The following is a 14,530-nucleotide window of genomic DNA, read 5'->3' on the forward strand; positions in this document are numbered from 1 at the left end:
AAAACAAAAAATAAAATGGCAGATGTAAATCCAGCTATATCAATGGTAATATTAAATGTAAATGGAATAAACTTTCTAATCAAAAGACATGTCAGGTTGGATAAAAAGACCAGATGCAATTCTATGCTGTCTCTAGGAGACATACTTTAGATTCAAAGATACAAATAGGTTAAAGGTAAAAGGATGGAAAAATATATACAATGCAAAAAAGCAACCATAACAAAGTCAGAGTCACTGTAGTAATATCAGATAAAAAAAGACCTTAAAACAAAAAATTTTACTACAGTTAAAGTAGGACATTTTATAATGAAAACAGGGTGGATCCATGAGGAAGATGTATCAGTATAAACATGTATGCACCTAATAACAGAGTTCCAAAATACACAAAACACAACCTTACAGAAATGAAAGAATAGACAATTTAATAATGATTGCTGGAGACTTTTATACCCCACTTTCAAATACTAGATAAAACAACAAGCTAAAACAACAAGGGATAGGAGATTTAAATAACACTATAAACTAACTAGACCTACTAAACATCTATAGAACACTGCACTCAACAGCAGAACATATATTTCCCTCAGGTGTACATGGAATATTGTCCAGGATACACGATATGCTAGGCCATAAAAACATAAAAAAAATAAACACACGTAGGGGCCAGCCCCATGGCTGAGTGGTTAAGTTCATGTGCTCTGCTTCGGTGGCCCAGGGTTTTGCTGGTTTGGATAGTGGGTGCAGACCTAGCATCGCTCATCAAGCCATGCTGAGGTAGCATGCCACATAGCAGAGCCATAAGGACCTACAACTAGAATATACAACTATGTACTGGGGGGTTTGGGGAGAAGAAGGGGAAAAAAAGAGGAAGATTGGCAACAGGTGTTAGCTCAGATGTCAATCTTAAAAAAATAAATAAAATAAAATAAACACAGGTAAATGGAGACACAAATACCAAAACGTTAACTGACATTTTTGGTTGCTGAGAATATGAGAGATTTTAATGTTTTCTTTTGTTTTTATTTACTAATTTTCCTACAATGATATTACTTTTATAAAGAGAAGAAAACACCAATAAAAGTCATAAGAAAGACCTGACGATTAGTAACGGAGTGGACTGAATTGAGAGAGGTGGAGAAATTGCTGGGTCTCATTTGGACTCTTCTCAACTCAATTCCGTTATACTTACACTTGAAACTCTTCATAAGACACCCCACTGGAGATGCTGCCTCTCCTTCTGGAGCTGTGCCCACTGTCTTCATCATCATCCTCCTCAGAGTCATCCAGGCTTCGTGGGAAACTTCGGCTGCTCATGGGACGCGGTAAAGAGCTGTGATCCAAGTCCAGGTCCTCCTGAAGAACATGGAGTCACTGGGTGAGAAGCAGGAACAGCCAGACCCCACGGAAGCTCCACTGAGGGCTCGGGCAAATGAGAAACGGGTGCTGGCCATTTACTCAGGATTTCTTCGTGGTTAACACCGGACTGTGATCCCCACACTTTTCAATTTCATGGTTTGGCAAATTTTCAAAACAGATTTTAATGACCAGCAAGGAGTTGCTAACTTTTTGTTTGAAGAAGAAATAACATTAAAAACACAACAAAGTAAAGAAAAAAGTAAATGAAGAAACATACCATCTTTTCATAAAAGATAACACATTTAATAGCTACAAAGTAGGAAGGACAAAATCTCAGAATAAGAATTTTGATTAAATACAGCCTTGGGAGAATTTTACTCATTGTCTTCTCGTTCCCATTTCACTCTGACTGGTGACGTTTTTCACCCACTGGCACTGTTCTGTGGAGCAGCGTTTAGAAACCATCGTTCTATACCGTCTCCTCTTAGGAAAGTGACTTTGTGTACATCATTCTTCTGTATTCTCTGTAACTCAGTTACCATGGATTTTTGTTTGTTTGTTTAACCATTTATTTTTAAAGTTAATGCTAAATCTTTAATTATCTTTTCTGATTATAAAAGCCCATATAAGTTCACTTTTCACAGTTTCATAATAAGTATTCAAATCGAAGGCTGTGGTTAGTCTCATTTTACCGTACATGTTAATTTAAAGAGCAACTAATTAATTTTATGTCTCCAGAGACATCTTTTTTATTTTCCACTCTCATGGACATTGTGAAGTACGTAACAACTTGGGTTTCTCTTTTCAAGTTGATTACAAGAAAATTTAGTGCCAAATTTGTAGCCCAATCTTAATAAGCATGTGTTTTTATAGAATGCATTTTTAACTTCATTCAAAGTCTAGTTTTATTTCCCTTTTGTTTTGTTTTGCTTTACTCTTCATGTTTGATTTTTTACATTTATGCTAACTTGTTGCATTTTCATGTATTACTGTGTTCTATATCTTTTTTGGAATAAGTGGGGTACTATTCATAAATGGACTGAGAGAGATAGAGGAGAGAGAGAGAGAGAGAGAGGCTCTCAGTAACCCATGGCTTAGTCTGGCGCCTGAAGCACTGTGGGTACGGAATCCATCCACGTTCCCCCAAACCAGACCTACCCTCTCTTTTTCCAAGTCGTCTCTCATTTGCTGATGTTCATGTTCAGTCAGTTCTTGGTCTCCATCCTGGTCATACTTTGTGAATATTGCCTCAATCTCTGCATCAGTATGGCCCTTCCTGAAATTATTGAGAGGTTACAGATGAACTCATTCATGTACATGGTCCAACCCAAACACAGAGACATCAAAACGCAGGGGGAAAAGATAAATTGCTGAATCAGGGCCACTCCTCCTCTTACAGTATATTCCAGAAAAACATCCACCTCTGAAAAAGTGTCTCTGTGAGTACTTGGGCCAGAAATATTCTTCTCATCAAGAATTTATCATAAGCAATCTCCCAGGGCTTCAGAAAGTGTGATTCTCACCCTTTGAGATCTTGCCGAAGTTCATCAAAGTTTAACTTGCCTCCTCCTTGCCGTAGACTCTCTGAAATATCATCCACAGTATTTTTTTTTAGTTTTAGTTTGACCAAGGCTTTATGGTAGCCCTGTGGAAAAGAAAAGACTTGGTTTAGTTTGTTCTCCTTTTGCATTTGCTTTGCCTTCCACTTACAGCAGTAACTACTGTAAACCCAGGGACGAGGACAGTGCCTGACGCAAGCTGGCCACTCAGTAACTATGTGTTGAATGAATGGATAATCAGCATATTCCACGTTTTCCATAAAACTCTTGTGGAAGAATTATATGGGAAGAGTCAGGGTCTTTCAGTAAATCAAGAAGAACTCAGGGCCTTTTGCTCTTATGTGCACCTACATTACAGAAATGAAAATCACTGCATGTTCCATAGCCGTCTATCTCAGAAGATGTAGAAATGTGCAACAGTTCTCAAGAATACCGAGAAAATGGAGTCAGGGGTTGATTATTTTCTATATTATCTCACAGTCAGTAATTTCTTTACATATGTTAAGTATGTAACAAAAGTTCCATAAAATGTGGATGAGGATCTTTCACTAACAAGCTACAGGTAGACCTTGCTTTGCATAGTGGTGGGAGGCTGTAAAAAAGACCACGCAAGCTCCAAGGAGGCAGTGATGTTAATAACGAACAGGAAAAATTACGACTGTTCCGTGACCTTTAAAACTTTTTGTTGAAACATTAAAAACTCCCTTAGTGTCAATTATAAATTTATAAGGAAATGAAAAAATAGCAAAATGAGTATTTATTTAGTACATTGAAATTTAAAACATTAGAAAAGTTGAAAACTAAAGGGTTTTATTTTTTTGTAAAAAACCTTATCCAGAGCAGTTTGAATAGTGCTTGCCTTCTTCGTGTATAAGTTACGAAGTGAGCATCTTTTCCATGTCTTGGTGAATTATCACAATCTTTTCTTAATATGGATCAGCTCCCAACGTTTTATCCTTTGCACTTTCAATGTTGTGAAATATCCCCCAAAGGTCCTTTAATGTGAAGTTTTTTGCCATTGTCACTTCCTCTGAGACACCTTCATGCTTTTCATCACAATCCCTTTCCTCATTTACGTTGATAAATTTGCCTTCACTAAGTCCTTCTGACTGTATATCTAGATCTCTCGAATGGTGGTAGTGTCAACATTCCCAAGGCCAGCTACCTATTTCTTCCATAAATCTGTTACGTTTGTTTTGAATTTCACTTCCAGTGTTACCATTCTTTGATTCTTTGCTATACTTTCATCTTTGCTGGTACATTCTCTTTTTTGATTACGCTAAAAAGATTTTGTAAAATGTCATGTGGGTTTATCACCGGGAGATGAGGCAACACAACCACGTGTCCTGTGCGTGAACTGAACGGCATACGCTCAGCGACCAATCCTGAGCTTTGAAAGGAGTGACAGTTATGACGCACATCTGTTATTTATGTAATGATCTGTAGCCTGAAGGGTTGGGAGTGAAGTTTGTACTTTATGCTATTACAGTAACATACTGTGACAACCGAAATATACTGTGATAATTGAAACTTGAACTGTGTTGAGAGGCCGGTGTTATCTAACTGAAATAACTGAAGTTTGTGCCTATCAGAACCAAAGTGTAAAGTGAAGACTACTCGTATACACCCTGGAGATTGGCTAAAATGTAGTCCATCAACGGGTATGCAAGATTCAGGATAACACGATTCGTAGGTCCCATCCAAGCGACTTTGCTTTAAGAAGCAGACGTTCTGTTAGATGATTCAAAGACAACATAGTCCCATGGCTGGAACCAACATAAAAATATTATGGTCGAGGAGCCACTGTATCTTAGCAAAATGATGTCAGGGAACAAGCTGTGTATTTTGGATGTAGTTATTTGTTATTGCTTAAGTTTTATACTTTAAACCAAATAAAGAAGTCACGTTGAGAAGAACAAAGCAGCCCAACTTCCCTGCCCTGCCCTTCTGCTTAACATCCAGCACTTCCTGCGAAGGTGCAAAGCCAAAATTCTCACGCCCTCAGGCTGTGGCCGACTCCGCAGGGCCATTTCCTTTCGTTATTTTAACACTTGCCTGCAAGGCCAAGGATAAAGGGTGAACTATACAGTATTTGCCTCTTAAACTTTCTCTTCGTTTTTATAAATTGTAATTAATATAGAAAAAGTCGAAATGTCTTTATAGTCTTCCCTTCCAGTTTATTCTGAACTCCAGATCTGGAAGTGACAGTCAACTAGAGGACGTGTCAAAATAAATAAAGGGGATGAAACCAGCAGTTCAGTTCTTAAGAGTCAAAAGAGATTATTGAGAATTTAACTCCAGCTTGTTAAAGGATTCCCAGAATTGAAGTCCAAGCCAGGAATATATCCATCTCTAGCGCCAAGATGAGAACATTTAAATTATTCCTGAAATACAGCAATCTACTCTTTATTTTAAACAATGACAATGGATCAATGTTGGTTTGGAAATCTGGATGAAACAATGCTCCTCTTAAGTAGAAAATAAAACAATTCTGAGAATTGTCATACCTTTCTGATAAGATCTGAGAGTTCCATTTCAGCCTTCTGCTGGGCCAAATCAGATTTAACCTCAGAGTAAGTATCATTGATGATGGCCAAAAACATATTCTGTTCGTAAATCAAAGGAAGGTTGAGATTAAAGAAGAAACCTAAATATATTTTGTAAACATCAATCCAAAATTTGACATATATATTTTTATTCATCCTTTTTTTTTTCAATCTGAGTGTTTTAATAGTTTTGCTACCATATTCTTTGGGAAAATTATTTTTTCCATTAAGTCATGTCAAAAGAAAGTACAATATATATTATTTCCTACAAAACCATACACTGTGATATTTTTGCAAAAAGACGTAAGAATGAAATACAACAAAACATTAACGTACTTACCTATGAATGGTGGAATTATTTTATTATTTTTGCTTATCTATGTTCTATTTTTTTATTTTGCATAAGTTATAATGGGTGTAGAACTCTAGACGGCTCTTCAGATTTCAATAGTCAACACAGACAAGCAGAATTCTATGCTTATTCCAAATACTGTTATATAACATTATTTGAGATTTACAGAACTTATCTTGAAGGGTTAAAAAGATTCCTGCAAAGAGGAATCCACCAGCCTAGGAGGAAGCTAGTCAAGGAAAGCTTAGTGGAAAAGAGAGAGACTTTGGTGTTAAGCAAACTTGGATTTTACTGCCAATATTAGACTGTTTACATCTTCTAATCTTCATTTTAAAATTTGTTTGTTTTTGCATTTATCAAATGGGAGAAATAATAGTACCTCCTCTATAGATTTGTTGTAAGAATTAATGAGATCATCTATCTCAAATGCTTACGACAGGGCCTAACGCATGGCAGGTGCTACCTAATTTACAGCTACTATTATTCAGTAATGGTTAGTTCATTTTCCTGACTTTTCCCTTCCCCAGTAGTAATGGTTTGTATTTCCAACACTGGTTTCTAAAAGATTTTCTCCAAGCACCACACCCAATTGATCAATTCCTTTGTTTTTCCTTTTTAGTAACTATGGTTTGTAACTATAAAGTGTGCGTTTAGTTACGTCTGTTTCCCCCACAAGTCTGTGGAATGAGGGCAGGGGTTGTCTCTGTCTCCCTTACCATTGGATTCCCAGTGTCTAGCACATTGCCTGGAATATGGTGGCTGAGGAAATATTTATTGAATGATTGATGAATGAACAAATGAGAGCTCTATTATTTTACTGGGCTACTAAACTGCTATGAATTAAGGAGGAATACTGTTTGAAATGAGGATAGAACACAGAATACATATAAATTCCTGGCTTAATGCTCGATTCCAAGGGCAGACAGATGCAGTTGGAGTAACTTCTCTCACTTCTCACTCCCAACACAGACATCTAATGCTCTATTTCAGTTTCCAAATGGCTATTAACTAATAATGCCTGCAAATTCTTAGTTGAAGTGTATTAATGTGTGGGTCCTCAGAAGAGCTTTCAAAAAACAGAAAGTGGCTGAGAACGGCTCTTGAAGGTGTGAGGAGAGAGAGGTCACCCTCCTCTCCATCCTGTCTCACAGGTTCACTTAGTTCGTTGGATGGATGTCTGCAATAGCAGGTCTGTCCTTGTTGATGACGGGGCTTTTGCTTCCTGGCTCAGCTGGGCCACCTCACACCACTGTGGCTTCTTGTTAAGCAGGGGCAACAAATTAATACCTGGCAGTCATTTCAGAAAGGTGGCCAACCCTGCAACTGGCTTGTCATTTCATTAAAAAAAAAGGTCCATATTGACAGTAGGCACAGTAGCCTCCTCCTTCTCGCTGGGAGGCACAGGGAGAGCAATTCCTTGTAATGCAGGAGTACCAAAAATTATTTTAGTACAGAGACAAAAACTAAGAGCTTCTTTTCATGTTCCAGTGATTGATCTGATAAAATGACTGAATAATCTAGAAGGTGCTGCCAACTAGAGGACAACATTCACACAAGTCCACATCTGATCATTTCAAATTGCCACAATTACGTCCCTCATTTGGCAGATGACATAAGATGTAGGTGGCCTAAAGTCAACTAAAGGGTCTGCTGCAGAACTCTCAGTTCCTGGTTTTTGTTTTTTCAGTAGAAATTCAGGGATTTGGGTGTTCCAGAATTCAAAGTACTACCGGTGTTAGGGATGAACAAAGGCTTACTCTTCGCTCTAGTTTTTCTTTACTATATGATAGGAAGAAGAAACTTAAGAGGCTCAAGTTTAAAACTAATCATGATATATGCACACAGCAAGATACAAATGGACTTGCATGATTTTCCTGACTCTTTCAGTCCTATTCAAGTACATCTAATACTCAATCAATACACCACATACAGAACCACTAAGTACCTGGACCAACTTTGGAGGCATCACATTGAATTACTGAACCTTACACAAGGGATCTTTATAAAATCTGTTGAAAATGGGAACAATTTTGTTGTTTTGATAAGATGATGGTTGATGTAAGGAAAGTCTTAACTGTTAACGTCAGATGAAAAATATCCATTGCCTAGGTTGAGCTAACTTAATACTTTCTTAGTGGACAAATACATGTATAAATGTATGACAAAGAACAAAATGCCTTTTAAAAAAAATCTTAACTTAGGGCCAAAATATTAAAAATGTTAATTTGTACCAAATCAATAGAAAAAAATTATTTTTAAAAATAATTTTTAAAGCAATTTCCATTCATTGTTAGATTGAGTTTTAAATTTAATATTTGAATATACTGTGTAGCTGGTCTCTAGATTTGTTAAATGAGTAAGTTAAAACAACATATGTTAATCTGGACAAGCAATAATTCACACAAATATTACCCTTGACATCTTGGATCTAGCTTGCTTTGTCAGTTCTCATTTTTGAAAAAGGAAAGAAGAAGGAGAAAAATGAAAAGTCATGCTAGCAAGTGACCACGAAAGTGCTGAGGTTTGTATTTAAAAAAGCACGTAAGCATATTCTACTTTTTACACAAAGCACTATTTTAGGTAACTTTATGAGTCTGCACTTCATCTAAACTTTTTTTTCTTGAATTGAATAGACATACAGAAACGGATAAATGAAAGACCATGGAAAAGAAATTTGGTGAAGACTTAAAACTATGAATCAATGAAAAGTAAAATAAAATACATTTTCTGATATCTATATTTTTTTCTACTTCCTGGGTTTTAAAAAAAATGGTAGGGTATAGAGAGTGAGAGAAAAGAAAAGATGGCGATTTATGATTTAAATCACCTCACTATGAACGAAAGTGTACATACCAAAAGAATGAAGAACATAAAGAACACAAACGTAGTGAAATAAATCGGTCCCAAAACTCGATTAGCTTCCTCAATCTCTGCGAAGTTGATATCACCCAAAATGATACGGAATTGAGTGAAGCTATGAAAACAAAACAAAACAGAACACACCACCACAATACAAAAACAAAGAACGGCTAGCATGCCTGTAACATTTCTTACTTTCATACTTTCAGACCTTTTGATCAGGGTAGATAGCTGCCAAATAACAGGAAATTGTCCATCCCTTTGGAAAACTCTTGTGGTTATGTGAGCAATTAAAGCCTTCTGGAGTAAAAATAAATGCTTTCATGCTAAATATGTTATTTCCATTGGGTTAAAAAGAAAATAGAATTACTATTATTAGATGGCTTATAAAGCTATGTGAATTTAATACATAATCTGAGTAAAACATGGTAACTCTAAACCTTCATAATGGTCACCCCGGGTCTGAATTTAAAACCTCTTAAGAAATTTTTTTTGAAAGTATACGCGTTCAAAGATCTAATATTCTCAAACGCACTCAAAGTGGGGTCAAAAATTGCCCCGTGTTGCCAATGCTGGGTCTTAATCAGTAAAATGACTTCCATTCCTGACTTTTATCAATCAGCAACATTAACCAGGGATCCTTATGCACAAAGCCCTACTAACACCCATTATGACGATCTTCTCCTCTCCCAACTCCTGTCTAAACAGCATGGAAATTTGATACTGGATTTTTTTTGGTTTGTTTTTAATAGTCATATATAAAAAGACTGAAAATTCCTGTACCGGTGTGAATTCCTTATAGAATATTAGAAATACTATTTTTTTCCTTAGAAAATAAATTGAAGTTTAAAATACATGACAGTAATATTTAATAGGAACAAAAATACAGGCAAATGGTCTCTTAAAAGCTCTCATCTGCACTTGGTGCTAGGACCTCAGTCTTTGGAACAGTGTTGGTTTCCCATGGCTGCTCTGTGTCTTACTACTTTAGGACTGTTATCTTAAACATCACCATTTCAGAACGTACCATCATCTTTGCAATGGTGGGTCAATGCTTGTGGGAAAGACAATTATTCTCATTTTAAATAACTACTTTTAAACAATTGGTGGTTAAATAGCAACCATGAAGATCTCTTTATCCTTGAGAAGGCAGGACATCTCTGATTAAATTTTTCTCCTTAATTTCATATATACTTACATACACTCTTGGAAAGTACTGAAGTCATCGACCTGAGTGCCAAAGACGAGGTATGCCAACTGAGCATATGCTAAGAAAATAATGAAGAACATAATTGCAAAGCCAAAGAGGTCTTTGGCACATCGAGACATGGTTGTGGAGAGCTGACTCATGGTCCTGTTGAAGTTGATGAATTTGAAGAGCTGTAAAAGAGAGGGAAGATATCAACAATGAAGGGGTAAATACAGTGTGGGATGCACATACGATGGGATATTATTCAGTTTATAAAGGAATGAAATTCTGATACATGCTACAACATGGATGAACCTTGAAAACACTATTCTAGGTGAAGTAAGCCAGACACAAAAAGACAAATACTATATGATTCCACTTATATGAGGTACCTAGAACAGGGAAATTCATAGAGACAGAAAGTAACATAGAGGCCACTAACGGTGGGGGTGAGGGGGGAGTTGGGAGTTAGCATTTACTGGATACAGTTTCAGTTGGCATGATGACAAAGTTCTGGAAATGCATAGTGGTGATGGTTGCACAACATTGTAAATGTACTTAATGCCACTGAATCTTCCACTGAAAAATGGTTAACATGGTAAATTTTGTTATGTATATTTTACAACAATAAAAAAAGAGAAAAATGACTTGCTTCTTTTTCATACTAAGCAACTTCTATTTTCTCCTTCAAAAAGTATTTGTTGAGTGCCCACCACGTGCCAGGCACTGTTCTTGGAGCTGAGAATATAGCAGTGAACAGAACAAAGCTCCTGCCCTCATGTTGTTTACATTTTACACAACAGTGAAAATGCTGTGAAAAGTCTAATCCTAATTAAAATGACTAGTGATATTTTCCCTCTATGAAAGATTAAAATAAAAAAAGAAAAAACCCAGAAATGAAAACTATTAGAAAAACTCCAGGTAATACTTACTGCATATTACTAACTGTCCATTTATTAGTGCATCAAGTATGTACCAGGCACTGTGGGGAGGGTGTATGTACACTGCCTTAACTCTTTGGAATGCCTGACATATTGGCATTCTATCCCCAGGAATCAGCTGGGCTTCAGAGCCAGGATTTGAGCCTATCTCTGTTGGACCCCAAAGCCATATTGAGCATTTTTGTAGATAAGGCATTGAGACAGCTGTCCAGGTTGTACAGGACACAGCCCAGAGGGCATGACAACCTACCCTGCTCCAGCTAGAAGCCTTGGTGGAAGAACACTGGGGAGATGCATTAGCTCTCGAGTCATGATCCCTGACTTAAAGAACTTAACGGTTCTTAAAGTTCCGGGGGCAAGATATTCACAAGCGAAGCACTAAATAAAACACCCGGCTTGAGCCACATATCGAAAGGAAATTCCTAGAATTTTACTTCAAGACCTCTTACAAACTATTTCTGGCCACAACAAAAATGTTTTGGGGCATGTTATAATCACATTACTTACTCCAATTTCTGTTGGTATTTCTATGAGATCTTGATTATCGTTACAATTTTATGATAAAAGTCTGGTATATTAGTGATGGTTTCTCTTGGATGAGCATGTAACTGAATAGACAGCACGAGAGATACAGGAGGAAGTCTATGCCCTCTGATAAATATCAGGCCTTCCAGGTGTGAATACCGATTCAGGAAAACAAATAACTGTTGGTAAGTACCTTCTAAAACAGTGCTGTTCAGTAGAACTTTCTGTCATGATGATGTTCTCTATTTCAAACATCCAATACAGTAACTACTAGCCACATACAGACAATGAGCTCTTAAAATGTGGCTGAGGAACTGAATGTTTAATTATATACAATTTTAATTAATTTAAATAGCCACTTGTGGCTGGTAGCTACTGTCGGGATGGCACAATCAGAGAACTTGACTGGTGACCAGCTGGCAGCTGCCTCAGAATTACTGAAATTTCCTGCATTTCCAGAATTGAGGCTCATTGAATATGAAATGCCTAACATTTCACATACATGGAAATGCACATTATGCCTTGGCAAAAGAAGGAACTGGGTGATGAAGGAACTACTTGGAAGAGATGTCCATCCCAACCTCAATTCTCGGTAAAGCTTCCCTATGGCCTCTACCTGGAAAAGAGGCAATCCTTCTAGAGGGAACATTTCCAGTGCAGCATCTTTCCCCTTTCCTTCACTTGGTCACCTCACATCGGGTGACATTTGGACCTGTCCCTGTATTAGAGTTGCCTGGGGCCCCAGGCCCAGCTGACATATTGAAAAGGTCTCTTACTGTATTTGTTAAACACAACCTACGGGGTAGATCTTGCAAGAGTGCAGTTAGCGGGTAGCATCATTCCTAGTGAGATGAATGATGACGTGAGTCCCCCTAGTTTAGTTCACTTGTAGAATATGGAGCAGCGTTGGCTGGCTACTTGAATTAGGCCACAAAAGCAAATTCAAGTCCTCCAATGTTTTGAGTCACTCACGTTAATAAAAAGGGAAAAATGTTAAAAATCCAGAAGATGAAATTTATAAATTACCTTAATCCAGACAAAAAATACTATGACAGCAGCTATACTGTTGAACTGTATCTGCCAGTATGCCAGATGCTCAAAGTTGGGGAAAGTATTTTGATCTTCTAGAAACTGTAGTAGCACCTCCATATTTGATGTTCTATATATGTTAATTCCTATAGCTACCACTGAGAGCTGGAAAACAAAAGATTTATATATTATTAGAGTTTTAGAAATACATAACTTACCTTAAAATGACCAGTTTATTTTTTTTCACTAATGTATTAATTCTAGGGCTCACCAATCTACTCATCCAATGGCATTCATAAAAGTCACTCACACAAATGGAAAGGGTTGAGCACTGCCATAAAATAAGTAAAACAATATATTGCTTGCACTTCCTTAGGAATAGAAACCCAATGAGTGTATGTGTGCATGCGTGCATGTGCACATGCACACACACACACAAAAGATTTCACTATATTGCAAAATCACTCAAATGGGACCGACTTCTGTTTTTTCTGCCACCCTCATTTAAATCACTTTACACTCTTCTGCTTTCTCACCCTCAGTTTACTTTCTGTTTTTGTTTGTGGTTTTATTTTCAATTTCCAGCCAGTCATTCTTTCCTCTATTCAACAAACACATAGTGGATATCTATGCATACAGCACTATGTTAGGGTCCAAAAGAAACAAACAGAAGTAAAATGCACAAACTTTGTCCTCAAGAAACTTATACTCTGGCCCAAGACCACAAACATACAAAGAGAAATAATGCAAAAACCCACTAAGGAGTTGACACCACAAAACGTAAGGTGAAGACTGAAACAAGACATATTAAAAAAAGGTACTCATAAGAGGAAAGACTGAGCCAGTCTTAAATGATGGTGGGAACGACAGACGGAGAGGGCTCGAGAAGGCTTGCAGTGAGAATAGAGCTGGGGGTTTCCCTCACGCTTGTTCCTGTCTCATGTTAACTCATGACCATGTGACTTCACATCTGCTTTGGTTCTGGGCTATAAAACCAGATCTGAGGGGACACCGTGCCTTACTTGCATCCATCACCACTGGATTAACATGTATATGAGGAAAATGTTAGGGGTTAACCAAGACAATCTTGCCCTCACGTGGGGTCTGAATCCATGGCAGGTGGGCTGTGGCCGTTGCTGGCCATTCTCTCTCTCTTCTCCTAGATGATGGTCAGACTCCTTCCTTAGGCCTTCTGATATGGCTGTCCTGATCACGGCTCCAGGTGATTATCAAAGCAGAGACCTGCCTGGCTGCTGATCCCAGCTGAAAAAAATCAACCTCACCACTTTCCTTTTCTTCTCTGTGAAGGATCCCAGAGCTAATCTTGTATTTTTGTGCTGGTGGTAGGAATACTTTCTTTGAGCTCTCTGGAATACATTGAAAATGTTTTTCTACGTGGACTTGGCTGAGAGGGAAGGGTTGACTGACTGAGTCCAACAATAACCCTTTACCCAAATCTCACTAGCTACAATTGTTTTTGCTCTGTCAGATGTTTATAAAAATACGGAATATATGGTCATTTATACAATATCAATATCATATTAATACATTAAATTTCATTAAGACTTTTCCTTCAAAATATGGAATGAGAGCAAAGAGATGAGGAAAGAGAATTGTAAGCATCTGGGTTGTGATGTCACTCCTGAGTTTTCTTTGGGACTCTCCTCCCTATCTACAAACGAACTTTCCTTAACATAAGCTTTATAAGGGCAGGGGTCTTGGTTGTTCCCTTCATTCCTATACCCCCAATGCCCAGGACAACGCCAGGCACACAGTAAGCGCTCAGGAAGTATTTGTTGAATAAATTAATTAATCATTTTCATCCTGTGAAATCTGCCAATCAACAAAATTATTCAAATTTAGACTTCTTAAGAATCGTCTTCTTTTAGCAATTCCATTAGTTTTGAGGACGATTGCTTAGGACAAACGGTTGATTGAAGTAAGCCCAGTGACTTCAGTGTTTGTTAAAGAAACAAAAAAAGGAAAATAGAGGGAATAATTTCAGAGTGATTCTAAGATGTGATATTTACATTCAGGAGATCATTTCTTTTCAAGCTTCAGGCGTACTCCAGCTAATTTGGGCCAGATAAAACAAAAGAGCCTTGGTTCTTTCCATAGGGTGGTAGGTCCAATGGAATATAGGGCTTGTTTTGGGGGAAGAGCAGAAAGCATAC

At 37.5% G+C, this 14,530-nt stretch overlaps 1 protein-coding gene across 2 annotated transcripts in view; it reads right to left on the reverse strand.

Moving 5' to 3' along the window:
• PKD2 (polycystin 2, transient receptor potential cation channel) overlaps window positions 1-14,530 on the reverse strand; it is a 56,273-nt gene that overhangs the window by 9,279 nt on the left and 32,464 nt on the right. For both annotated transcript variants that reach the window (XM_070262296.1, XM_005608967.4), the window contains exons 7-13: window positions 12,354-12,521; window positions 9,871-10,052; window positions 8,667-8,787; window positions 5,423-5,521; window positions 2,880-3,001; window positions 2,515-2,632; window positions 1,190-1,353 (exon numbers count right to left, since the gene is read on the reverse strand). In XM_070262296.1, the coding sequence (XP_070118397.1) occupies window positions 1,190-1,353; window positions 2,515-2,632; window positions 2,880-3,001; window positions 5,423-5,521; window positions 8,667-8,787; window positions 9,871-10,052; window positions 12,354-12,521 (974 nt within the window). The remainder of the gene's footprint in view (window positions 1-1,189; window positions 1,354-2,514; window positions 2,633-2,879; window positions 3,002-5,422; window positions 5,522-8,666; window positions 8,788-9,870; window positions 10,053-12,353; window positions 12,522-14,530) is intronic.

Source organism: Equus caballus, chromosome 3 (assembly GCF_041296265.1).
Source record: "Equus caballus isolate H_3958 breed thoroughbred chromosome 3, TB-T2T, whole genome shotgun sequence".
Taxonomy (NCBI): domain Eukaryota; kingdom Metazoa; phylum Chordata; class Mammalia; order Perissodactyla; family Equidae; genus Equus; species Equus caballus.